The 26,364-nt window shown below is 36.7% G+C and overlaps 1 protein-coding gene across 5 annotated transcripts in view; it reads right to left on the bottom strand.

Annotated features, from left to right (window-relative positions):
* Positions 1 to 25,397, bottom strand: part of frmpd2 (FERM and PDZ domain containing 2) — a 41,447-nt gene extending 16,050 nt beyond the window's left edge. For all 5 annotated transcript variants that reach the window (XR_007182011.1, XR_007182010.1, XR_007182009.1 and 2 more), the window contains exons 1-22: positions 25,231 to 25,397; positions 22,322 to 22,443; positions 22,073 to 22,236; positions 21,062 to 21,127; positions 20,592 to 20,765; positions 20,268 to 20,337; positions 20,086 to 20,155; positions 18,185 to 18,317; positions 16,272 to 16,343; positions 15,964 to 16,138; positions 15,199 to 15,334; positions 13,342 to 13,480; positions 12,025 to 12,177; positions 9,419 to 9,604; positions 8,687 to 8,846; positions 8,408 to 8,582; positions 5,415 to 5,500; positions 5,250 to 5,327; positions 4,403 to 4,510; positions 4,180 to 4,296; positions 2,165 to 2,343; positions 1,373 to 1,471 (exon numbers count right to left, since the gene is read on the bottom strand). Coding sequence is in view for 1 of the 5 variants with exons in the window: in XM_048171360.1 (XP_048027317.1) it covers positions 1,373 to 1,471; positions 2,165 to 2,343; positions 4,180 to 4,296; positions 4,403 to 4,510; positions 5,250 to 5,327; positions 5,415 to 5,500; positions 8,408 to 8,582; positions 8,687 to 8,846; positions 9,419 to 9,604; positions 12,025 to 12,177; positions 13,342 to 13,480; positions 15,199 to 15,334; positions 15,964 to 16,138; positions 16,272 to 16,343; positions 18,185 to 18,317; positions 20,086 to 20,155; positions 20,268 to 20,337; positions 20,592 to 20,765; positions 21,062 to 21,127; positions 22,073 to 22,236; positions 22,322 to 22,442 (2,661 nt within the window). In the remaining 4 variants the exon portion in view is untranslated. The remainder of the gene's footprint in view (positions 1 to 1,372; positions 1,472 to 2,164; positions 2,344 to 4,179; positions 4,297 to 4,402; positions 4,511 to 5,249; positions 5,328 to 5,414; positions 5,501 to 8,407; positions 8,583 to 8,686; positions 8,847 to 9,418; positions 9,605 to 12,024; positions 12,178 to 13,341; positions 13,481 to 15,198; positions 15,335 to 15,963; positions 16,139 to 16,271; positions 16,344 to 18,184; positions 18,318 to 20,085; positions 20,156 to 20,267; positions 20,338 to 20,591; positions 20,766 to 21,061; positions 21,128 to 22,072; positions 22,237 to 22,321; positions 22,444 to 25,230) is intronic.
* Positions 25,398 to 26,364: the final 967 nt, after the last annotated feature.

The following is a 26,364-nucleotide window of genomic DNA, read 5'->3' on the forward strand; positions in this document are numbered from 1 at the left end:
CCCCTTGCACCCCTCCCTTTCGGAGAAGCTATGGTGGCCATCTGGCCAACATGTCATCTGAGAGAGCAGATAGTAGCTTGTGTGAAGCAATGAGGTTTCTTCTTACTTCTAACAAAGAACGGTCTCTGCTTCTAATAAACCAGACGACTACTACTATGTGCATATTCAACATAGTGACGATGCAAGCTGCCTCTAAAAACACGAACGATTTAGAAGAAGAACAACATAGTGATGAATCGCTCTCTGTAGAGTGTTTGTCCATTTAGGGCTGCTGTAGAAACATGTCAATGGCGACCTGTGGTGATTGTAGATAGAAATGGCTCATTCTAAGGTAATAAAAACATAACGGTTCATTATGTTAAAAACATAAAACATAGTTATGCATATTATATTGCATTTCTGTCAATAAATCAAATTTTACACATTGCACCTTTAAATGTCTCATGGGGTACGATAATCGAAAAAGTTTGGGAACCACTGAGCCAGACCATGGACCATGATCTCAAGAGGCGCTCTGGTAACTGATGCTAGAGACTGTGGTTAGAGCGGTTGACTCCCATGCCGGTGAACCTGGGTTCGAGTCCCGCTTAGAGTGGGCTGTTTGAACAGGAGGGGTTACACATGCAATAACGGCGGGCCTAGACCGTGGGCCAGTAGGTGAGACCATGGAGCATCAGGTGGCCATGGTGGAGCCAGCAGCGATGGGGACTGCGAGGGCGGAGCCAGCAGAGCAGAGGACCAGGAGTTGAGAAGGCTATGGCGGAGCAGAGACATGTACGGCCTCCGTGACCGTGGCATGGAGCACATTGAGTTTGTTGACGGCCGTAACAGAGCAGGCAGAAGTTTCAGAGACGTCCTTTTTGGTTGTGACAGGGCAGACAAAGAGGGCTGGGAGAATAAAATTGATTCACCTAACTCATTATCTTTTTCTTTACAATTTTCTTACGATTTTTGACATTGATTTAAATTAAATTGTCAACACTGACTTCCCGTGCACATATCAATATCTTCCCTCCCGCATCCGCACTCAATTCAATTCAAAACTTGTCCCGTGCATCACTCTGTTGCATATGACAACTGATAATAAGACAATAAACCAATGAGAACATGACACACGAGACAAAGGAACCAATCAGGACATGACATAAACTAAATGACCAAAAGACAAGATCACATGAGGAGCAAAGGAAATCACATGACCAACCAGGAAACAAGACTATGACAAATATCAAAATAAAAGACAAGAAAGTATAAACATAACCAAAACCTAAGACAGACGTGACACCTGGTTTCCTTTTTTTTTTTTTTTTTTTTTTTTTTTTAATTTTATGCGTGTCTCAAAACCCATAAAACTATAAAACAGCGTGCTTACAGTGATACTGATGCCCAGACTACCTCCAGATTTCTGAAGCGTCACAATAAACTCTTCAGGTCTCAGGCTGATCAGAGACGCTGACCTGGAATAATCATCCTGTTAAAGACAGAAAGAAAGAAAGGACACAACTATTAGACGTGGTTCTATCTCATACTGTAAGATTATATCATGTTGCATTTATTTGATCAAAAATATAGTCAAATATTGTGAAATATTACTACAATATTTAAAATAGCTGTTTTCTATGTGAATATATCATACTGTAATTTATTCCTGTGATCAAAGCTGAATTACTCCGGTCTTCAATGTCACATGATCCTTCAGAAATCATTCTAATATGATGATTTGCTGCTCAAGAAACATTTATGATTATTATTATTATTAATGTTGAAAACAGTTGTGCTGCTTCAGATTTTTATAGAACTCACAGTGCAGTAACTAATGTTAACAGATACAACTTTTGATCTTAAAAATGTATTAATAACTGTTGAGATGAAACATTAAGATTAATAAATGCTGTAGAAGAATTGTTCATTGTTTGTTTGTGTTAACTGATATTAACAAATGAAACCTAAAATATTACAATCCACCATAAAAATATGAACTAAATTTAAAAAACATTGATCTAAACATTTATAATTTATAAATTGACTTTCCAATCTAACTATAAACTATAATTGTCAAATTAAGCAAAAAATATGTATTTAGAGCACATAAATCACTAGATATATGCACAAATGCACATTAACATTCAAAGAAAACAACAAGCCACTTGTACATGTTCAGTACCTGTGCGTTTATAATGCGAACCTCAGGAACGTGGAGCCTGCTGCTGCCTTTAGGGGTCATCATGACACTGACCAGCTCATCCAGATAGTCGTCTCCTGCTCGACTGTCGGCCAGTATGGTGCTCTGTGACGCGTAGTTCCTCTCCGTCAGATGACCAGCGCCTCCACGCTTGTACAGACCTGATGATGTCACAACGCCATATTTACCACTACTTAAAGGATTAGTCCACTTTTAAATGAACTTTTCCTGATAATTTACTCACCCCCATGTCATCACAGATGTCCATGTCTTTATTTCTTCAGTCGAAAAGAAATTAAAGTTTTTGATGAAAACATTCCAGGATTTTTCTCCTTATAGTAGACTTCAATGGGCACCAAACAGTTTAAGGTCAAAGTTAGTTTCACTGCAGCTTCAAAGTGTTCAACATGATCCCAGATGAGAAATAAGGGTCTTATCTAGTGAAACCATCGCTCATTTTCTGAAAAAATTGAAAATTATATAAGTTTTAACCAGAAATGCTCATCTTGAACTAGCTCTCTTCTTCTCCTCTATTAGAATTCCAGCAGTGTAGACCCTGCTAAGTGTATTACTGCCCTCCACAGGTCAAAGTTTGAACTAATTGTTATATACTATTGAACTAGCATATTGCATATAAAAATTAGTTCAAACTTTGACCTGTGGAGGGCAGTAATACACTTAGCAGCGTCTACACTGCTGGAATTCTAATAGAGGAGAAGAAGAAGAGAGCTAGTTCAAGATGAGCATTTCTGGTTAAAACTTATATAATTTTCAATTTTTTTCAGAAAATGAGCGATGGTTTCACTAGATAAGACCCTTATTTCTCATCTGGCATCATGTTGAACACTTTGAAGCTGCAGTGAAACTAATTTTGACCTTCAACTGTTTGGTGCCCATTGAAGTCTACTATAAGGAGAAAAATCCTGGAATGTTTTCATCAAAAACTTTAATTTCTTTTCGACTGAAGAAATAAAGACATGGACATCTTGGATGAGTAAATTATCAGGAAAAGTTTATTTAAAAGTGGACTAATCCTTTAAGTCAGTGGTCTCAAACTCAATTTTCAAACAGCTCTGCACAGTTTAGCTCCAACCCTAAACAAGCACACCTGATCCAGCTAATCAAGGTCTTCAGGATTACTAGGAACTTCCAAGCAGGTGTAAGTTGGAGCTAAACCGTGCAGAGCTGTGGAATTGAGTTTGAGACCACTGACTTAAATAGAATTTATTGATTTAATAAAACATTTTCAGTTGTAAACATTATTTTGATGAGTTCTGTTGACATAATGTTGATCGTTACATCAATTTAATATGGTGTTATTTAAACTGAAATTTCTGCTTTAATGGATTTTTTTTTAAAAAGTACTTTAGAAATTGGATAACATAATTTACATAATTTCATTAGAGGTTGTCATAACTCAAAACGATTGATGCAAACTGTTAATTTTTACTGTACTGATGTTACATTATACATACACTACCCTCCAAAAGTTTGGAAACGCCCTAGAAAAGTGGGGTTTTGGACAATGTTGGCATGAATCCTTTTTAATTTGCGCTAATTTTGCACTGATAAGGGACAACACAAACTACAAAAACATATTTTATTACATAAACAGTTTATACATAGACAAAACATAAATTTTCGATTCATCAAAATATCCAGCATTAGCAGCTATCTGACCTAAACTGGGTTCTGATTGGTTCATTGTATTCTAAACTTAATTGGCAATCAATTATTGAAGCTATTAAGGTGTGCTGACCCAAAAATCTTTTACAAACCCGGGCCAAGTTTAAACCAGTAACCAGCATCACAGCTGGCAAAGGGGCATGTCTGACTTTGACATGTATATATTGCCATTATTATGTAATCAAAACGAAAATTATTATTGCTGGTCTTCAATGATAATGTCAAGTTACTGAAATGCATTTGCACTTGCATTTGAACTTTTGGAGGGCAATGTAAAAAAAAGCATGAAAAAAAAAAAAGCATGATCGTACTTTTTGGCTGTGAGACAATAAGCTCCACCTCATTGGAGCTGTTCTGCATGATGTCAGCGGCCTCGCTGAAGGACACGCCCTCCAGACTGAGCTGGTTGAGAGAGATCAGTCGACCACCTGATGGAAAGATGGAGCTCGCCTTCATAAATGTTCATACAGTGACTTCTGAGGTCATGTCTTGACGTTAACAATACAAAATAACCTGACGATCGTAAGGATTCACCTGGTTTGATGCGTCCATCACGGTCAGCCGGGCCTCCGGGTACAATGGATGCAATGAAGATGCCAAGATCCAGTTTCCCAGAGTTGTCTTCTCCAACAATAACAATACCTAGAGGAAAAATAAATAGTTCATTAATATTCTGTATGCACTTTGTAAAAAAATAAATAAAAATGCTGTTTGTACAATTAAATCAATTAAAATGAGCTAAAGTAACACAATTGCTGAACATTTTGTTACTATACATACTTGTATCGTTTTTTTATCCACTTAAACTACTTAATCATTTTTATTGCATGGATGTTTTGTTCCCAGCATACTTTGCATTGGACAGGATCAGGAGAATAAATGTTGAAATTAACCCTGCGTTCCATTCGGAAGGATCATCCCTATGCCCTAATCCCTTCAAAGGGTTTACCCTCCGGAGTGAGAGCTTCGAAGGGATGAAGGGTGTAGGGGTCAAAAAAAACTCTTTTTTTGGAATGCACTTCTGTGTAATCTTAACAAGACAATCAAGGACGAATAGATTGTGCAAGCTGCGCCTTTTGTTTAACGTTATTTTTGGTTTATCGCACCATATTGTATATTGTGTTTATGTATTTGAAACATTTGAATGGACTGATAAAGGGAGCTGTAAAGTATTAAGTTGTTTTGACCATAATAATGTACCAAATATAATCTGTCTCCTTCTGAAAAGCGCAATGTGCTCTGATTGGTCGGTTGGAGCAGTGTGTTGTGATTGGTCAAACTCTTCGAGCATGTTAGGGAAATGACCCGCCCCTTACCTTAATTTAGTAGTTTCAATGCATATCTGTTAGTAATGATGAGTCCGTATCCATAATCCACTCACCAAGGCCAACTTTGGGATCCTTTTTGAGGGAAACGCAGATTATTTCCCTTTCTGGAGGTCGAGAACTTGTTGGAGTATCTGTGAGAAAATGTCACATTGCATTGAGCTGTTTGCCAATGAAACGGCGTAAATAGGTTCATGTTATGGGTTGATCGTCAATATTACCTCTTAAAGGAGAGGACATTGAAGGGACTTCAGAGCAATGCTTTGGAGAGCTACAAGAGCTTCTCTGGAGAGCTGGACTTTGGGATCTAGAAGTAAAACAAACACCATCAGAACATTGGATAAAGCCAGGTTCAACAGATTTGTATTGTAATTTAAATCTACAGATGCAAATAGATAAAGTGTAAGACAATAAACACTTAAATGTGTATATTTAGGAAAGACGACATGTTATTAGACGCAAAAGTTGACCAGTGCATGTTTTCTTCCAGGAACGAACACGTCACAATATTCCTCATTTAAATGATACATGCACAGAATAAAGGGGCGGGGCCTGGTTGAGTTACTTATTCGAGATGCATTGGCGCTGCACAGACCGATCGGCGTATGACATCAAAGTACCGCGAGAGCGTTTGGAGAGCTTATGCTTTTGAATCGCAGCACTGATACATCTCGAACAAGCCTAGGAACTAATCAGGGGTGCGTTTCCCAAACAACGATGTAACTCGCTGCTGAACTACCATAGTACGAACAAATCAGCTAGCTAGTCACGACTGTTTTGCAAACCTGTCATTCAACCACGTTGGTGAATGACGTCACGCAGGTGGTGAGTAATAACTTCTTTAAATAAATCCGTTTGAGATTGAATTAATGCTAGAATTTCTGCTATAAATTACGGACATGGCATTAGAGGACTAATTCTCATTTTCCTCAGTTATTTTGCTTTATTTACAGATTGAATAAAATGCTTGTTCTGACGTACTAGAGCACGTACGCACATGCGCACTCTTCAAAAACGGTGCTTTAGATCTCTTGACAAACTAAAATATATAAATAGCATTTGTATACATTTGAAATAAAAGATATAGATTGTACCAAAGTCCCTTTATTCTATAGTCTTTGAGACAAGTCATTTCACTCGACGGCCATCTTTGAAACGCCTCTCGGGCATTCTGAGCATCATGCAGCTCCTATCTCTTTGAATGGGGAAACATCAAATTCTCCAAAACTGTTCGCCAACCTGACGATTAAATTTCATATTTGAAATCACCAATGAAATCTAACAACAACCGGCTCATAAAATCAGTTTCTAAACGCTCGAATCATGACAAAAAAAAAAAAAAAAAAAAACAACTGTATTTTTCAGGCTGGATCAAGCTAATGCGCATGCGCAGACCTAAATGCGCCTCTCATCGGAGGCGCGCGTCTGACTGTTTCTATAGAAACCGGTGATTCTAACGCTGCATTCACACGGGGCGCCGGCGTTAACGCTTCTCATTTACTTTGAATGGGTGACGTCATGCGTTGCCGAACTGAATTGTGGGTTCCGTCGCGTCGCTTCACTCGCGTTGCAAGCGGCAGAAGTTGAAGATTTCTCAACTTTTCAAGCGCCAAAGCAGGCGTCATCCAATCAGATCGCCCTATGCAAATACCCTAGAGCAGTTGCTAGCCAATTGCGTTTGTGCAACACCGGAAAGTAATGTGATTGGCTGTTATCACTATAACGGTCGCGTCAACACAAGCTTCAGACACGCCCTCCGTCAAGCGTTGACGCTGACGCCCCGTGTGAATGCAGCGTAACCAAAGTCCCTTTAAGACAAGTCATTTCACTCGGCAGCCGTCTTTGAAACGCCTCTCGGGCATCCTGGGCATCATGCAGCTCCTATTACTTTGAATGGGGAAACATCAAATTCTCCAAAACTGTTCGCCAACCTTACGATTACATTTCATATTTGAAATCACCAATGAAATCTGACAACAGCTGTCTTATAAATGTTTTATCCAAACGCACGAATTATGACAAAAAAAAATTAATTTTTTAGGCTGGATCAAGCTAATGCGCATGCGCAGACCTAAATGCGCGTCTCAGAGGTGCGCGTCTGACTGTTTCTATAGAAACCGGTGATTCTAACGGCTGCTGCAGTGATGCGATGACTTTACCAGTCGGCGATTGGCTCTTATTTAGAAGGCAGGACTTATTCCGCCATATTGTGCGTTACACTTTCTCCCATTCAAAACAATAGTGACACGTCTTGTGTTATTCTATAGTCTTTGATTGTACTTAATGTCAGCTTGCTTATTTTGCTCAAGATAATGATTTATTAAGTCCACATGTCATAAAAAAACTATGCTTCTAACCTAGGGTGACCATATGCGCCATTCTCCCAGGACTTCTAAGGATTCTAAGGTCCAGGATTTCTAAATTGCCTAAAATGGCTTGAGCCCTTGCCTCTTTAATTGTGAAAGTGGTCATATCGATGTGCCCCCTGAACGCAATTTAGGAACGCGATTTCTACACGGATGTCTGTGCAAGCCACTGTTCTTATTGACATTCTTCATGCAATACATTAAAATGTTGTCGTATTTGCAATGCTTTGACCGGTCTCTGTAGATCCAGCCTTCTTGCAAGCCATGATCGGTTGATTATGTATAATGCATGCATGCTATTGGTCAAATTATTTTTCAGTCGTTACCTTCCGCAAATATGAAAACAAAAGCAAAACTGGGACATTTTATGCAACTTAGAAATCCTGGACATTTGGTTTTGGAAAACACCATATCGTTGAACTATGTAAGTAATGACGGAACTTGCGATGTTAGTTGGCTAACGATGCTTTTGGGAAACGCACCCCTGAGCATTACTGACAGAGAGAGAGGAGCCGCAAAAGTCAAATATGGGAAAAATACCATTGTCTGACTCCGGTTTGAACATATAAGGCTGCTACTGTGCGTGAGATTGTCCTGTTTTGTTGTTGCGTGAGCTCTTCTGGAAAGGGGGCGGGAGCAGCAGCTCATTTGCATTTAAAGGGGCACACACAAAAATGGCGTGTTTTTGCTCACACCCAAATAGGGGCAAATTTAACACTATAATACATGATCTGTGGGGTATTTTGAGCTAAAATGTCAAATACACACTCTGGGGACATCAGAGACTTATTTTACATCTTGTAAACGGATATAATAGGTCCCCTTTAATACAAAAAATTTGTTCTCACCCGGTGTGGTCTAACAAGTCTCTCTGTAGTTTGATCTTTGCTTCGATGCGGGTTGCGATGTCCTCACAGAGTTTGCTCATGGAGTCGTCGGCAGCGGCATCAAGGCGTCCGTCGTTGAGCGCGACCTCGTTGTTCTGAGCTCGGCACATGGCTGCATACTGCACAATACTCTCCTCTACAGAAACATTTACACTGTTGCTTATTGTGAACCACTAACATACAAGCCCAAATAAGAATTTAACAGCTGATCGTGCTTTAATAGAGCGGATTTGGACTAACCTGAAGCGAGGCTGTTCGTGAGCTGGCGAGAGCTCATCTCCTTGTGAAACTTGTGCTGTGCGGAGCAGAGGTCGCAGAGGTATTTGGCAACTTTTGATTTTTCGGTTAGAAACGTCTGCTTCTTTTTACTGGCGCTGCTCTCAATGATGAACTTACGTCGCTGTGTTGATGAGGACAAAGGAGTAAGAATTATTATGTGGACCATCATCATCAGATTAAATTATACAGCCCTTTATTTACTAGATTTATAACTCTTTTTAATTCACACAATTTAATAATTATCAACATATTTTTATCAACAAAAATTCTCTTTAATTTTGATATTTCTTTGCAGGGTTTAAAGTCATAAAATATATAAAAGTCATATAAAAAAAAAGTCATACATATGTATATGCTCATGCAACAACAAAACAGGACAATCTCACGCACTGAAATATATATATATAGACTTTTATAAGACTTTTTTCTTTATTACAATCTCTCAACAGTTACACTACCTATAAATTTATGACTTTAAACCCCACAAAGACAGTTTTTTTGACTTTCATTTTTAATAATGCAAAAAAAAAAGTATAATATAATAAGGAAAAGCATCATATAAATAGCTTACTTACATTGTGCACATTCAACTTAGAGGAGGAAGACATGTTTTAACTTTGTTTTTTTGTTTTTTACGAAAATACAAAAAATGTTTAAAGATGATGAAGGTGTTTTGCATTAGTGTGGACTCACAGCTGAGCTGATACTGCTGGTCTCTCTCCAGTGGAATCTATGGCTTGCGGTACGGGAGTTATTTATAACTTCATACACAACGATGCCTTTGGCACAGACTCCCAGGACCAGCTCTCCAAAGACAGGCTTCTTCTCACGGGCCACGCGGTGAAACAGCACTCCGTACTCCGGAAGCTGCTGAACGCTCTGTGGGGGAGTCGAGGCAGTGCTGCCAAGTCAATTGGACAGATTATGTAATGTAGGACACCCACTACCCATCATCGCATCCAGAAAAGCTGTTCAGACCTAATGGTGTCTGTAAAAATATTTGGCCAGTAGCCCGTCGCGTCATTATGGGTTTGAATAAATCCAATAGATGGCAGGAGGAGGAAGAGCATTTTGTCGGAAACAAATGCAGCTGTCACATTTTCCATCGTTCTCGTTCTTTATTTTTCACTCAATTTTAAAATAATTGTGGCCCCGAAAATGATTTGGACACATAAGTCACATTTCAAAATGTCTGAATTTATCAAACCAAGAACTATCTCAGATCTAACTTCATTTTTCAGAGTGACTTTTAACTAACTTGAGTGACAACCAATAAAATTAATATTTCCCTAATACTTTTGCGCTACTATACTTTTAATACTTTTAAACTGCATATCTGTTGTTTTATATCCTATAATCTACAACCTTGCAAATGTTTTTTGTAAAATGTACTTTATTTCAAATGCATGCATTTGGTTTGATATTTTGTTATCTAAAGCAATGAATTAGAAATCTGAATTAGAAATATAGAAAATATTAAATTATTTCTTATATTATATATTTTTTTTAAATATTTGAAAAAGATTATTTAATTGAATAAAATACAGTACAGTCCAAAAGTTTGGAACCACTAAGATTTTTAATGTTTTTAAAAGAAGTTTCGTCTGCTCACCAAGGCTACATTTATTTAATTAAAAATACAGTAAAAAAAACAGTAATATTGTGAAATATTATTACAATTTAAAGTAACTGTGTACTATTTAAATATATTTGACAAAGTAATTTATTCCTGTGATGCAAAGCTGAATTTTCAGCATCGTTACTCCAGTCTTCAGTGTCACATGATCCTTCAGAAATCATTCTAATATGATGATTTGCTGCTCAATAAACATTTATGATTATTTTCAATGTTGAAAACAGTTGTGTACTTTTTTTTTTTTTCAGGATTCCTTGATGAATAGAAAGTTCAAAAGAACAGCATTTATCTGAAATACAAAGCTTCTGTAGCATTATACACTACCGTTCAAAAGTTTGGGGTCAGTAAGAATTTTTATTTTTATTTTTTTGAAAAGAAATTAAAGAAATGAATACTTTTATTCAGCAAGGATGCATTAAATCAATCAAAAGTGGCAGTAAAGACATTTATAATGTTACAAAAGATTAGATTTCAGATAAACACTGTTCTTTTGAACTTTCTATTCATCAAATAATCCTGAAAGAAAATATTGTACACAAATATTTTGTACAATTGTACACATTAAATGTTTCTTGAGCAGCAGATCAGCATATTAGAATGATTTCTGAAGGATCATGTGACACTGAAGACTGGAGTAATGATGCTGAAAATTCAGCTTTGCATCACAGGAATAAATTACTTTGTGAAATATATTTAAATAGTACACAGTTCTTTTAAATTGTAATAATATTTCACAATATTACTGTTTTTTACTGTATTTTTAATTAAATAAATGTAGCCTTGGTGAGCAGACGAAACTTCTTTTAAAAACATTAAAAATCTTAGTGGTTCCAAACTTTTATAAACATTAACTGAAATAAAATCTATTGTTATTAAACTTGCAATTTAATTAATAGTAAAATTAACATCAAACTGAATTGAACAATCCTTGATAAATTATTCAATTAAATTGATCAAGGATTATTCAATTTGATGGAATTTTACTATTAATTAAATTGCATAGATCTTAAAAAAGGCTTAAAAATGTTTTTGAGTGTATGAGGTTTTGAATAAAAAGTTTAACTAAAATGAAAAAGGGAAAAAAAGAAACTACTTTTCATATAAACTAGTTATAGTAACTGAGGTTTTGAGTCAAAAGTTTAATTACACAAATGTGTGTTTACTGTGGTTTAAAACCATCTTATATTACAATATTTTTATGTGAATTCCTTCCTCTAGACTAAAGTTACAATATCATCATGGGCTTTTTTGGTTCGATATACAAGTGAACACAATAAAACCATACAAATATTCAGAAGAGTAAATTTAAACTTAAAGGTTAAACTGTATTATCAAGATTAAGATTTTTATTTTGAATACATTAAGTCAACATTTTTATTGCATTTGATATTTCTGTGTTACCATTTGCATCATTGCTGTTTTGTAATTGTTTTATTGTTTTCATTTTGTTGAAAACCCCTAACAGGCTATTTAACGGCAGGCTGTGACAACATGCCCCTTTGACAATAATGAGCATTTTTTATAGTTCAGTGAAAATATAAACGTGTGACAATTTGCCCCAGTCTACCCTACACACTTCATATAAAAGGTAAAGTTACTTTCATAAGGAATCATAATGAAATAAACCATACGGGCTGTCAATAAGAACAGAAGTGAATATAACCTTGAGAAACTCGAGCTCTGCCTCCTCTGCAGTCATGTTTGCATTGTTGGCGTGTAACCGTAGCAACTCGTCTTTCAGGCAAGGCATTGCCATTTTCTGCAAAACACTCTTGGAGACGTAGTGCTCCGGCTGATAGTAGTTCTTCCCGTAGACCTTCATAAGACACAGAAAACATGCTAAAACCAGTGCTTCATGTTTGAATCTTCCTAAAACAAGTAAATTAGTGCATTACATAATCATCAGCATCAGCTTGATATACAGTTGACCTGATATGTTCTCAATTCTTCCTGAAGATGTAATGGTGTTATTTATAAACATTTATTTTTAAACCATTTATAGATGTGACATCACTGAACAGACATACACACAAATATGTATGACTGCAACAATGCCGTCATGTGTTTATTTCAGGCAACATTTCTCATTTTCATTTAGTTTAAGTTGAAGTGCCAAGATAACTCAAATGAATTATTAATCAATATCAGAATTTAAAAATATTTAAAAATATATATTATATTAAATTATTTATTATGTTATATTTTAAAATCATTTGAAAAAGATTATTTGTTTCAATAAAATATTTTTTTTTATTATATTGTTTTTATTATATTTATTTATTATATTATAATATATTTATTATATTATATTATATTATAATTTTTATTTTTTATTTTATTTTTAAAATACCAGACCTGGGTTATTATAGTTAAGTAAAACTAAAATTAAAATCATAAAAAAAAAACCATAAATAAAATAGAAATAGAAATAAAATAAATCTAAAATTACAGATTAAATAAATTAAATAAAAAAAATGAATATAAAAAAATACAAATCAAATACAAATAATAATAATAATAATAATAATAATAATAATAATAATAAAATAAAAAAAATGGAAAAACCACACAACAAAATTACAAAAAAATTAAAATGAAAATAGAAAATATAAAAACAAAAAACTAATTCAAAATATTAATAAGTTGTCACCCAGGGAACTTCTAAATAATCTTTTCTAAATAATATTTTTCAATTAATTGTAAAAAAACAAAACAAAACAAACAAACAAACAAAAACAATGTAAATGGTGTTTAAGTTGAAGTACTAAAATAACTAAAACTAATCTAAAACTAAAAAGTAATACTTATTAAAAACTATATATTTATTTTTTAAATAAATACTAATAAAAAGGAAAAAAAAAAAAAAAAAAAAAAAGCGAAAAATTTAACATAAATTAAAATGAAAACAGAAAATAAAAAAATAAAATCCAATACAAAATATGAACAAAAATGATAATAAATATTTCATATTAATAAATACCTCAGGCATACTGTCCCCAAACTCGGCCTGAAGAGCCAAGGCACCAAGAAACAGGCAGGTCTCCTCGTTACAGGGCAGCTGCTCGTCCAGAATGTCCCGTCTCAGCTGGAGATAGTACTGATGACGGGTCAGCTTGTGTCTGCCACGAACAAGGGCAAAGTTAAGCCGGTGCACACCGTACGATTTATAATAGTCCTTTACGACTGTTGCTAGTCGGATTGTACTAAGCCGTGTCACACTGACTGTACGGCAGTCAAGACGTGATAAAAACATCATTGTCATTCTTTTACAGAGCGCTTGCGCATCCCAATCCACCTTATTTTTACAGTTTATTGCACTTTGATATTCTTCTCTGTATTTCCCTGATAAATCAAAAGTCTTGCACATTCACAGAAAACACCTTACCTTTGCGTTGAAAAATAAGACTAAACATGTAATACGCATGTGCACGCCATCACCGTTTTCACAGATTCGCATTCTTGCAGTTTACATGGAGATGACACTTTGAAAAGTTGGTGTTTTCAGGCCACCAAAACGACGTTGTCGTGTAAACGAACGGCCAAAACGCATAAAAAGTTTTCAGTTTTTAGTTGAAAACAGTGTTGCAGCCGCTAAAACTAGTAACTTTTAACTACTGTAAATAAAAACGACGCTTCGGGGCGCAGGATTACTGACTGTAATATTGTTGCTTTTGTTACTTGGCAGATTGTTCAGATTGTTTTAAAAGTATTTTTTTAGCACAATCATTACAATTATATGCAGATTAGCTGAAATAATTTAAACTCGTATTACTATTTAATGTCAACATATGTATTTATTTGATGAGTAAACATATAGGCTGGTTTCACAGACAGGGCTTAGACTAAGTCAGGATTATAGGCCTTAGTTCAATTGACCCTTTGCCGGGAGTTTGATTGACAAGCGATCTAACCAATCAGAACGCCGAATCCACTATTTTGTCCGACAAAGCAGTCAGGAGTTAGAAGATTAACCTCGGTGGACTTGAACTTGAAAAATGGTGTGTACTGACGTCTTTCTGCGTTTGAAACAACATACCTTCTGATGTTCATTCATGTTTATTTGATGCTATAATTAACTATTAAAGAGATGATCGGTTCACGAGCCTCTTGAGCTGAGGCGCTACAGTGATCTGTCACGACACATTAAAGAGCCACAAAACGATTTTTATTGTTTGAATTTCTTAAAAAAAAAATACACAATTTGAAAGCTGGGGCTTTGTTTAATATCATAAGTAACCTGCTCTGTCTTGTCTGTCGACGTGTTGTCAGTGTCCTCTTTGCTCCGCGATGTATTTTCACTCTGTGTAGCGTGACAGAGCCATGGCTTGTCGGACAAAGCAACAGTAACTAAGGGGGGGCGGGTCTTTGCGAAGGGTCCGTTAGGGTATTTAAGTAGCTTTTATAAATGTACTCTAGAAAAAAAAAAACATTACTTCATGTAAGATATGTCAGCACAAGTTGCTTTCAGTTCAAACATGCATTTTAGTCTATGACTAGCTTAAGCCTTGTCTGTGAAATTGGGGGGATAATAACCTGATGCAGTCACATGGTCAGTATAATTTTGCAAAATAAACCCTTTCATGACTTGACAGAATGCCGCGGGTGGCCAACCATATTTTAATGGGGGCCAGTGCCACCCCTGGCCACCATGTTGACCCGCCTCTGGTCTCGAAAAGAAAAATGGAAAAAACTAAGACGATGTGTGTGGAGCAAGTGGTGGTTTGATGTTGTTTTGCTAATTGCGTCGTCACGTTCCAAAATCGTACAGTGTGAACCCGGCTTTAGACAGCAGGAACTGGTAAAAAGACTATTAAATGAGGGAAAGGAAGAGACTTACAGAAGGAGAGAGACGTCAGTCACAAAGAATTTGATGCGGAAATGAAGCACAAATGTGGCAGTGGGCACTTTTTTCCAGGCGGCAGGGGCAACTTTGGACATTTTTGTGTCGTTGTCGAGAAAGAAAAATTCATTATCTGAAAAAGAGAAACTATTAGAAACAAAACCCAGCTGACCTAATTATTCATCAATATATAATATGTGAAAAAGATTCTTTGCTTAAAATATTTATTTTATTTAAAAAAAAAAAAAAAAACACATTTTCAGGCAACATTTCTCATTTTCATTCAGTTTAACTTGATATACTAAAATAACTAAAATAAAGCTATACACAGCAAAATCTCCAGAGTTAAATCAACTCAGAGTACATATGGTGCCTCTTTAAATAGTGTTAAAATAACACTAAAGCAGAGTTAAAGTTAATGAGATAATTAAGCAATTAATTAAGTGATGATTGTGCATTAGTGATGAACGCCTGCTGTTAACAAGCAGAATCACTGAAGAAAAGAGAAACGCATGAACTACAACTGACTTCAGTCACAGCCTTATTAATTGCTTAATTATCTCATTAACTTTAACTCTGAGAGGGACCATATGAGCAGAGTTGGAGATTTTACTGTGTATAGACATTTAAAAAACACAAAAAATAAAACGCAACAAAATTATTAAAAGTAAAAATGAACTCAAATAATAATAGTATTTTAAAGATATAAACTAAAATAACACTATAACAGGACAAACGTGTAAAATACATGGTGTAAATTACCATCACTATATGCAAGGCCAAAGTAAAAATGCTCCACGAGGTTTGCATGAGCGATGATCATATCAAAGACGTCTCGTCCTCTGGACTTGACGTCACACTTGAGCAGAATGTTCTGTCCATTTGGCATCATAACCGTCAAGTCCCTGTGGTTAGAACTTGAACGCCCTTTGTTTGACTGTTCAGAGAGAGAAAGAGAGGAAATCAGCACATATAACTGATCCTTCTTACAAAGGCTGCCAATGCCAGTATTGTGTAACAGACTGCTTGGTGTAGAGCCAGTACTCTCGCTCTTAGGATATCAGACTGACCACAATAGAATTAGGCAGCTCTAAAACGACGAGAGGCTCCTCCAGCATTCTGATGAACTCTGGGCCCGTATCCTGAGGACGACCACACACAAGAAATAGTCAGAAATCCTGAATGGCACATTTTATAAACCAAAAGAAATAATAAGGGGACATTTAGGGCAGATTTACTAACAGCTTGCACCAGAGCAAAATCCCCTTTTGGCATTAAAAAAAAAAAGCGTAAAACTCTGTTGTAATTGTTAACATTTCCATGGATCAGCATTCTCCCCTAAAAGTGATCGGACCAAACCAAAAGTCATAGAGACTTGAAACTTTGAGGGCTGGTAGTACTCACACAGTCTACAATGTCACAAAGGCTCGCCCAGATCGACCTGACGGGGGCGCTACAGCAGTGAAAAGTATAAAATTGCATATTTGGCAAAATTTTCTGGTATTTTGGATTTTTTGAAAAACCTACTTTTGCAAACTAGTCCTAGGTTTTTGGGACTAGTAACCAGTGCAGTGAGATTCTCTGGAATCTGATTGTCAATAATTATCAAAAAAAGTTGCAATTTTGATTCACGGTCTCTAAGCGCGGCCAAAACTTTCAAAGTGGGCGGAGCCACTTTTACTAAAATGGCTATAACTCGTGAACAGAATGAGATATTTTCACCAAATTTGGTTCACATATGTAAGAGCTCATTCTGTGGACGAGAGTAAAAGGACGCAGCGACTTGGTGGCACTATAACATGGACAAAACTTAAAAATGGCTATAACTACGCAACCCAAAGTCTGATTTACCTGAAAATTTGCATGCAGTGTCTTTGTCCAAGGTGCCAAGACTGCCTTTGAGGACATTCACATATTATGAAAAATGCAGCTGCCAGTGGCCAATGAAGTTTGACAAGTTTAACGGATGCCGATCGAAATGAAACTCGCTGGGCCTGTTTGACTCATGGCCCTAGAGGCCTGTGAGAAATTGAAAAAGATATTGGCCACCAGGGGGCGCCTTCACGTTTTTGTACACGCCCATGACATTCACACTATTTGGTGAACTCCTCATTCTGAGCAACTTTGCCTCTAGGACTGCCACTGTCCATCGAATTGTGGAGATTATTTCAAAAACCTACTTTGGCAAACTAGTCCTAGGTTTTTGGCCCAACCTTGATAACTGTTAAAAAGCCTAATAAACCATATATTTCCTATGGTAAATTGCCTGTATTGGCTGTAAATGGTCTTTTCCATCTATGATCGAGCTGTCTGAAAGATGTCTCCAACCCTTTTCCATCTATGATGCTAATAAAAACATTATACCTTTTTAGGCATTTGCTCAAAGGCCTTAAAGCACTTGAACCCCAATAATTGCATATGCATTTGTAGGATTTTCCCTTTCAGATGCAATATCTATGGGAGGAGAGTATTTAAATGAATCATGCAACGTAAATTACTAAGGTTTGCGCTAGTCATTTTACTGGTATTTGCACTATTATTTAACGCCCCAAAAAGCATGTCTTAAAGGCCCACTGAAGTTCCTTGAAATGCGCAGCGTTATTCATTGTGTTGGCGTAGGGCTGGGCAATATATTGCATGCGATTCTCACGCGCATTTCTCACTCAGAAGCCACGCAAAATCGCGTTCAGTATCGAAGATGAATCGACTTCGATAATGAACTCGATTTTGCGTGGTTTATCCGTGAACTACGGCTCTGTCTATTAAAAGGCGCTCCATTTGAAAGCAGGTGATGGCGATTTAGCGGTAATCAGGGAACCGGCTTTACTGACGAAATGCGCGTGAGAATCGCATGCGATATATCGCCCAGCCCTATGTTGGCGTAATTTCCACAGAAACAGGAAGACAGGGCGGGACATATCGAGCAGGTCCTCCCCTTTTTAAAATTTGCCCTGTTTAGTAAATCTGGCCTTTAGTTCCTTACCTTTATTTTCCGTTCATTAAGGCTGAATGAAGAGCCAAACAGCTGATTTGGCCTTGAGTTGAACTGACGCCGTCTATCAAGAATAGGACTTTGGGGCAGCCATGTGCTGTTTCTGCTCCTTTGGTGTAAACTTCTAGAAGATGAAGAGCAGTGAATTTGGATATTAATTAAAACCTTTGGTAACACTTTACAATAAGGTTCCATCTGTTAACATTAGTTAACTACATTTAAAAAATACTTCTAAAGCATTAATTAAATGTTAATTTCAACATTTACTAATACATTATTAAAAACACATCAAGGAATAAACACACATACACTATATTGCCAAAGTTTTGGGACGCCTGCCTTTACGTGCACATGAACTTTAATGACATCCCATTCTTGATCCGTAGGGTTTAATATGGAGTTGGCCCACCCTTTGCAGCTATAACAGCTTCAACTCTTCTGGGAAGGCTTTAGGAGTGTGTTTATGGGAATTTTTGACCATTCTTCTAGAAGCGCATTTGTGAGGTCAGGCAGTGATGTTGGTGAGAAGCCCTGGCTCACAGTCTCCGCTCTAATTCAACCCAAAGGTGTTCTGTCGGGTTGAGGTCAGGACTCTGTGCAGGCCAGTCAAGTTCCTCCACACCAAACTCGCTCATCCATGTCTTTATGGACCTTGCTTTGTGCACTGGTGTGCAGTCATGTTGGAGCAGGAAGGGGCCATTCCCAAACTGTTCCCTCAAAGTTGGGAGCATGAAATTGTCCAAAATGTCTTGGTATGCTGAAGCATTAAGAGTTCCTTTCACTGGAACTAAGGGTCAAGCCCAACCCCTGCAAAACAACCCCACACCATAATCCCCCTCCACCAAACTTTACACTTGGCACAATGCAGTCAGGCAAGTGCCGTTCTCCTGGCAACTGCCAAACCCAGACTCGTCCATCGGACTGCCAGACAAAGAAGCGTGATTTGTCACTCCAGAGAACGCGTCTCCACTGCTCTAGAGTCCAGTGGCGGCGTGCTTTACATCACTGCATCCGATGCTTTGCATTGCACTTGGTGATGTAAGGCTTGGATGCAGCTGCTCGGCCATGGAGACCCATTCCATGAAGTTCTCTATGCACTGTTCTTGAGCTAATCTGAAGGCCACAGGAAGTTTGGAGGTCTGTAGTTATTGACTCTGCAGAAAGTTGGCAACTTCTCCACACTCTGTGACCACGCTCTGTGATTTTCACGAATGGACTTATTGCACAGGTGGCAACCTATCACAGTACCACGCTTGAATTCACTGAGCTCCTGAGAGCGACCCATTCTTTCACAAATGTTTGTAGAAGCAGTCTGCATGCCTAGGTGCTTGATTTTATACACCTGTGGCCATGGAAGTGATTGGAACACCTGAATTCAATGAATTGGAGGGATCTCCCAAAACTTTTGGTACTAATTATCAAAATCAACATAAAATGAAAATTAATTTAATACACATTCTTGGTCTAACTGTGCAATTCATCAGTGCAAATCACTTCAAATGAAAATAAACTTAGTCTTCATAATCTTTTATCAAAATGGCTCTGCATCTGCAACAACTTTCCTTGAATTACGTCACAAAACTCCTCCCCTGCAACCATCAGTCAGGGGTGTGTTTCCCGAAAGCATCGTTATACAATTATGGTTGCAAGTTTCATAGTTATCAGCAAAGTTCAATGAGTTCAAAGGAGACCCAATTCCTCTGGGCAACTCAATTTCTCATAACAACGGTTGTGACTAGCTAGTTGATTTCTTCAATGCAATGCAGTGAGTTACATCGTTGTACAGGAAACACACCCCTGATCTCCCACTTTTCATGATCCAATCAATTCCCAATGGGTAAAATCAATGGGATTTAAATAGACGTTAAATAGACGATTTGAGTGCTACTCACCTTCTGAAGTCTGCTGGTGATGGTGTGCTGTTCCCTTTTAGAGGCCAAACTGAGTTTTGACAGGAAGCACCTAATGGAAAAGAAGAGGGTTATACGACATTATATAATTTTAAGAGTAATGCCACTGGGTGAGGTTATTTATAAATTCATTATTGGATCAACTAAAGTTTTAAGAAACATACCCCGAAGTCTTTCTCTAACCATCTGGCTTCGGTCTATGAGATGAGCAGAATTATTTGGGCTTTTTTCAGCCTAAAAAAACAAAAACAGCATCTACTTTTGTTAAGTAATTAAGGCAGATCCATATTCAAGGTAAAAACTGGGTTGAAAATGCACTAACTAATTGCATTTAATAAGAATCTAAACTATAATACATTGTCATTGAATTGTAAATAACTTGCAATCAAGTGTCTGAAAACATTATTTTCAGTGCTAGCTGGTAATCTAATGTTTTTACCGTATTTTAAGTGTTGCATCAACATCACTGTACAGCAGCTTACAGTTACCTGCAGTACATCCTCCGCCATCTGTCTGATGGTTTTCTCCGGCCGGGGCAGGACAGCAGTCTTATGGTGTTGTTCGCACGTCTCCAGCACTGTCAGTAGGTTCACCCGTTTGTGAGCCACATCCTCGCACATGCTCAGTAAAAGACTGTTCAGGTCGCCACTGAGCTGGACAGGCTAGCGAGAGACGAAGTGCAATAAGTGTTTAATTTACACTTTTAAAAAGTGCACACACATTGATAAATGTAAATGCTAATTTTAAGAGGGATTCTTGAATCTTATATATTCATATGTAATAGGGTTGTGCATTCCCGAGTTGCCAAGTTGAGTATTTTCAGACATAAATATTAGGTTCGCATTTGGATATATATTTAGACATTATCACAAAAGTAACCATGTCCATTCCAAAAATGTAATTCAAAATATACAATTTTTACAGATGTTTTTTCTTTTTGTGAAGAAGAGTAACCCACCTGATTTTGTGGAAGTTGATAATCTACTGCCCAATAGAGAGTCATGCCTAGTGAGTAAACCACCATCTAAAATCAAAGCAAATAAATGCTAAATTTTGTCTTGATTTGCCATAAACCATGCTTGAAAAGAACATCTTCTTAAAGTGTTAGTTCACCCAAAAATGAAATTTCTGTCATTAATTAATGTCGTTCCACACCCGTAAGACCTTTGTTCATCTTCAGAACACAAATTAAGATATTTTTGATGAAATTCGAGATTTGACTCGTCCATAGACAGCAATATAATCAACACTTTCAAGATCCAGAAAGGAACTAAAGACATCGTTAAAACAGTCATGTGACTGCAGTGGTTCGACCTTAATGTTATGAAGAGACAAGAATACTTTTTGTGCGCAAAAACAAAACAAAAATAACCACTTTATTCCACAATCTCTTCTGTGTTATTCTCATACGTTGTTTACGTCCAGCGCTTCCAGGTTCATCGTCAGAACGCTGACTCGTTATTTGCCGGCTCCTGCGTCAGCATCACACGCATGCGTCATGCTGATCACGTGATCAGCTTTGGCCAATACTGAGCCGGCATTCGGACGGAAACACGGAAGCCTTCACTGTGCTTACTGCCAGGGAAGAGAAGAGATTGTTGAAAAAAGTCGTTATTTTTGTTTTGTTTTTGTGCACAAAAAGTATTCTTGTCTCTTCATAACATTAAGGTCGAACCACTGCAGTCACATGACTGTTTTAACGATGTCTTTAGTACCTTTCTGGACCTTGAAAGTGTTGATTATATTGCTGTCTATGGACGAGTCTCGGATTTCATCAAAAATATCTTAATTTGTGTTCTGAAGATGAACGAAGGTCTCACGGGTGTGGAACAACATGAGGGTGAGTGATTAATGACAGAAATTTCATTTCTGGGTGAACTAACCCTTTAAGACACTGACCACTCCTTCCTTAACCTTTAGCAAGAAAGTCAGGCTGGAAAATATCTACCATAATTATAGGCCACCTCACCTTCTCCGTGGCCTGTCTCCTGGAGGAAGTGTTGCTCTGGGACATTTCTGGGGAAGTGAATGAGCCCACGTCCTCAGATCGGCCGCAGGTCTTGAAGGCAATACTGCCGACCGCAGAAAGGAGCATGGAGCCGGGGCTGATGACACAGCACATGTTACCAGGATCTGGAGGAAGGGAAGGAGGTACAGATTACGTTGGCATTGGCAGGGAAGGATAAGAGCATGAAAAAGAGTTGAAAGAGCACTCTACCTTTACTGGAGATGTCTATCAAGGCTTCTGCAGCACCTAGGAGGAGAGCCCAGACCTCGTCCTCCTCCAGAGGCGCTCCTCGTGACTCCAGCACCTCTGCCAGGGTCACAAACATGCTCATTCTGCCAGCCGCAAAACACACAAAAGCACATTATATAATGAATATAATCAATGATTGAATCATTATTACAGTGATTATTATTTTTCTAGCATGTTTGGCAGCAGTTCTTTTAATTCTAACTGATGGAGTGTGAAGCTTTTCATTTCTTAAACAACCATGTAGGGATTAGGAAAAGTCAAGATTGTCAAGATTCATTAGGCTCAGAATGGTTGGGATGGTTTCACACATGAATTGGTGCCTCTGAGTCCAGACTTTCATTGAAAGTCTTTGGGATGTTTCCATTGTCAATACAAGATCTTGACCAAAAATTGATGCACCTTTTGATGGAAATAAATGTTGTGATGTTATTCCGATCAAAAGGTGCATCAATTTTTTGTCAAGGTCTTGGACAAAAATATCATATTTTGTGTCTGGTACTCAAATATGTTGCTAGCTTATGGACTTGAGGGAAAAGTATGTGGATTTACCATGGATTTCTGCATACAGTGGACATTAAATTGGATCTGACCTTCAACTAGCAACAGCAATAGAAAAAGATAGTCTGCAAGTAAAACACAATGGGAAAGTATGCGGATCCCCTAGGCTAATGATGTCTCCAAAAGTTAATTGGAGATAAAAGTTAACCTGAAGTCTAAAGAAAGATTGGAAGGGAAAACCAGTTATGAAATCCAAGAGTTCCCTTGTGAAAAAAGAAAACTGCTTAACTGAATTGAATATGCACTTTGTAGTTTACTTCAAATCTGTTTTTTGACTGGACCTTTAAAAGTGCACTCTGTAATAATGTCAAATGAAAAGTTTTATTTTAAAGTATATTTTAACTCATGACGTTTGATAAACTTTTGTCATGCTTTTTGATGTGTTGACTAACATACTAAAGCACATGCAAATTACTTTATAATATTATAAATTACTTTATAATATGATTATAATTTTAGTGTGTACTAAATTGCAATTTCATCACTACAAATGTGTAGTTAACAAAATATAGTAAATGAAATAAAAATTAAAAAATATATTTACAACAATCAGTGACAGTTTCAACACAGAAATGGCGTTAAAGTATATTTTAGTTTAGTATATTCAGCAGTATATAGACAAAAGAAGTCATTCTGAAGTTACATATAAAGATCAAAAAAGTTCAAGTAATTGCATTTAATCAAAGACTATAGGACAACACCTAAAGGGACTTTGATTTAATATAACTTTCATCATTATTGCTGTGCTTATTATCTTTCTAGCATGTTATATGTTTGGGAACAGTTCTTTTAACCCTAACTGACTTTACGGATTGCTCGACTCTTGCACTGTCTAAGATATGAAAGTCAATGGGGTCCAAAACAACACTGTACAAAAAAAGCACAGACACATTTTTAAGCAACTTCCTTGCTTGCATACAATGTACTAAACACTGCACATCTCCTCTTCTTCATGTCAGTCTGCTTTTGCACCCTTGCATGCAAGCCTTTTCCTCTAGTAATTGGCTTTGAGAGAGCCTGGTGGATTTGCTCTAATGTGTTTTCTAACTAACGTTAAAGCACCATAAAGATGCTAATTAAAAGGCGGTTGTCACTGACATGTAATGCCTTTCATGCTGCATGTTACAACATATGACAATTTCTTCCAAAACAATGAATGAGGCAGTTGGTTTTTCCAGTTGTATGCAGACTCAAAGAAAGGTTCATCAGTTGACCTTGTGCTGGAGTACTAATTAACATGCAAATCGGCTTGCAAAATTCTAAATATTTTCAATATTACATTAAAAAATGCTGGGTTAAAAACAACCCAAGTTGGGTTGAAAATGGACAAACCCAGCGAATGGGTTAAATGTTTGCTCAACCTGCTGGGCAGTTTTATTTAACTCAAGTATTGCTTAAAAATGACTGTATTGCATGCTTAAAATGAACCCAAAATATATTGGAAATTAACATTTATTAATAAGTTTAATGAATAATAATTAAACAGACATTTATTAAATTGCTTATTAATAAATGTTCACCTTTTGATTATTATTGTTGCCTCTAGTAATTATGATTTTTAATTTCCAACATATTTTGGGTTCTTTTTAGTCATTTTTAAACAATAGTTGAGTTAAATAAGGTTAAAACAACCCAATCACTTGGTTTGTCCATTTTCAATCCAACTTGGTTGTTTTTAACCCATCATTTTTAGAGTGACTTTAAAGCCTCTTCTTCTACTATACAAGTTTGATATATACTGAACATATTTATGCAGTAAAACGCAAACTTGCCGGTTGCCCTCCATAGTGGATTAGCATGAATTTTGCCCCTCAGGACTGTCACTTGCATTGAATCATGGAGTAGAAACAGTCTTTCCTTTACTACAATACACTCATTTTAAGAGATTCACCTCATTGTACACCTTTGAAATGAAAGTTTGCCACGATTTTCTATTCTTGACAATGATACTGTGATTAAAGACTTGCACCAAGTTCAACTTGTCTTCTGAAATATTAACATTGGAAAAATAGCATCACCTACCTATAGTAAATGTTGTGTTGAAAAGAATCAGATACTGTTTCTCATTATAACTGATATGTATGAATAGGCAAAACACTCTAAAAATTAATTATCGCACCTGCCATAAATCTGTGCCAGAGGGTTTAGAAAATGCTTTTGCTAAGGGAAAGTAAATATTTGTTATCAAACTAATAAATATATATATTAGAGAGAGAGAATGGCAATCTCATTCCAGTTTTATGTTCGCCACTATCATATCTGTCTACATTGCATTTATATATGTAAAAGTACAAGTTGTAAAGCATGTTTACCTTTCTACATTCGATATACACAGAGTTGTCCTCCAGATATCTTCTGCTCAGTAAAAATCCTTTCAAGCATCTTGCCTCTCAATTACATACCGACACAAATGAAACTTGTATAATAATCAATATCATCAGCTACACCGTTATTATCCGGGAGCATTTCCTCCATTGAAGTGTTGTCGCTGCTGTGTTTTAGCTTAATTAGTCCTATTCTTAGAGCCCAGCCATAAGAACTCAATTGGATTAGAGCAAAGGTTTGACAGGTCAGTGGGCGACCAATCAGGGTGTCCAAACGCCCCATCAGGAAGTTCACTAATCTCACTCAATAGACGTGAAGTGTGACTCTGTAGATTGTCCAGTACTGTGCATTCACATCATTAAAAGGTTTCAGGATCCCTCGTATGTGAATTACTGAATTATTTTACACATCATTGCCTTGTAAAAGAAATAATAGGATACAGATATTCGAGTGGAAAATGTATGGAAACATGTATAAATATACATTTACACACACGTGCACGTGTTTTTCCATAGATGTAGTGGTTTTTATACTGTAGAAATTGTATATTCTGTCCCCCTACACCAACCCTACTCCTAAACCTGCCTATCACAGGAAAATTTCTGCATTTTAGATTTTCAAAAAAGATAATTCTGTATGATTTATAAGCTTGTTTCCTCATGGGGACCAAAAAAATGACCTTTTAATCTAATATCTGTCAACTAACATTCTGCAATTAGTCCGTATTGAATTAGATAATGTGTCATTTGTATATTTAAACAACATTTGTAATAGAAAACATTTGTCTTACTGGGATTAATTAACTGGGCAAGTTACCCTATTTATTTTACCCTGTTCAGTCTTGACAACTTCATTGGTTTTAGGAAGCAAAATCTTGATACTCTGTCATTTCGTTCTCAACCTGACAACTAACAGTAAATGAAATCCTAACTATGCAATTTTTATCAATTTTTTTAATGCAAAAAATATACAAAGATTTGTATATGAATATACAACTCACAACAAGTAGAAAACAAACAAACATACATAAAAATATGTAAAGTAAAATAGGTCATGCCAGGGGTAAAATTACAATTTAAAGTTAAAAAAAAAAAGCTTCATAGGTCTTTCTTGCTTTGTAG

This window comes from Megalobrama amblycephala, linkage group LG20 (genome assembly GCF_018812025.1).
Source record: "Megalobrama amblycephala isolate DHTTF-2021 linkage group LG20, ASM1881202v1, whole genome shotgun sequence".
NCBI lineage: Eukaryota > Metazoa > Chordata > Actinopteri > Cypriniformes > Xenocyprididae > Megalobrama > Megalobrama amblycephala.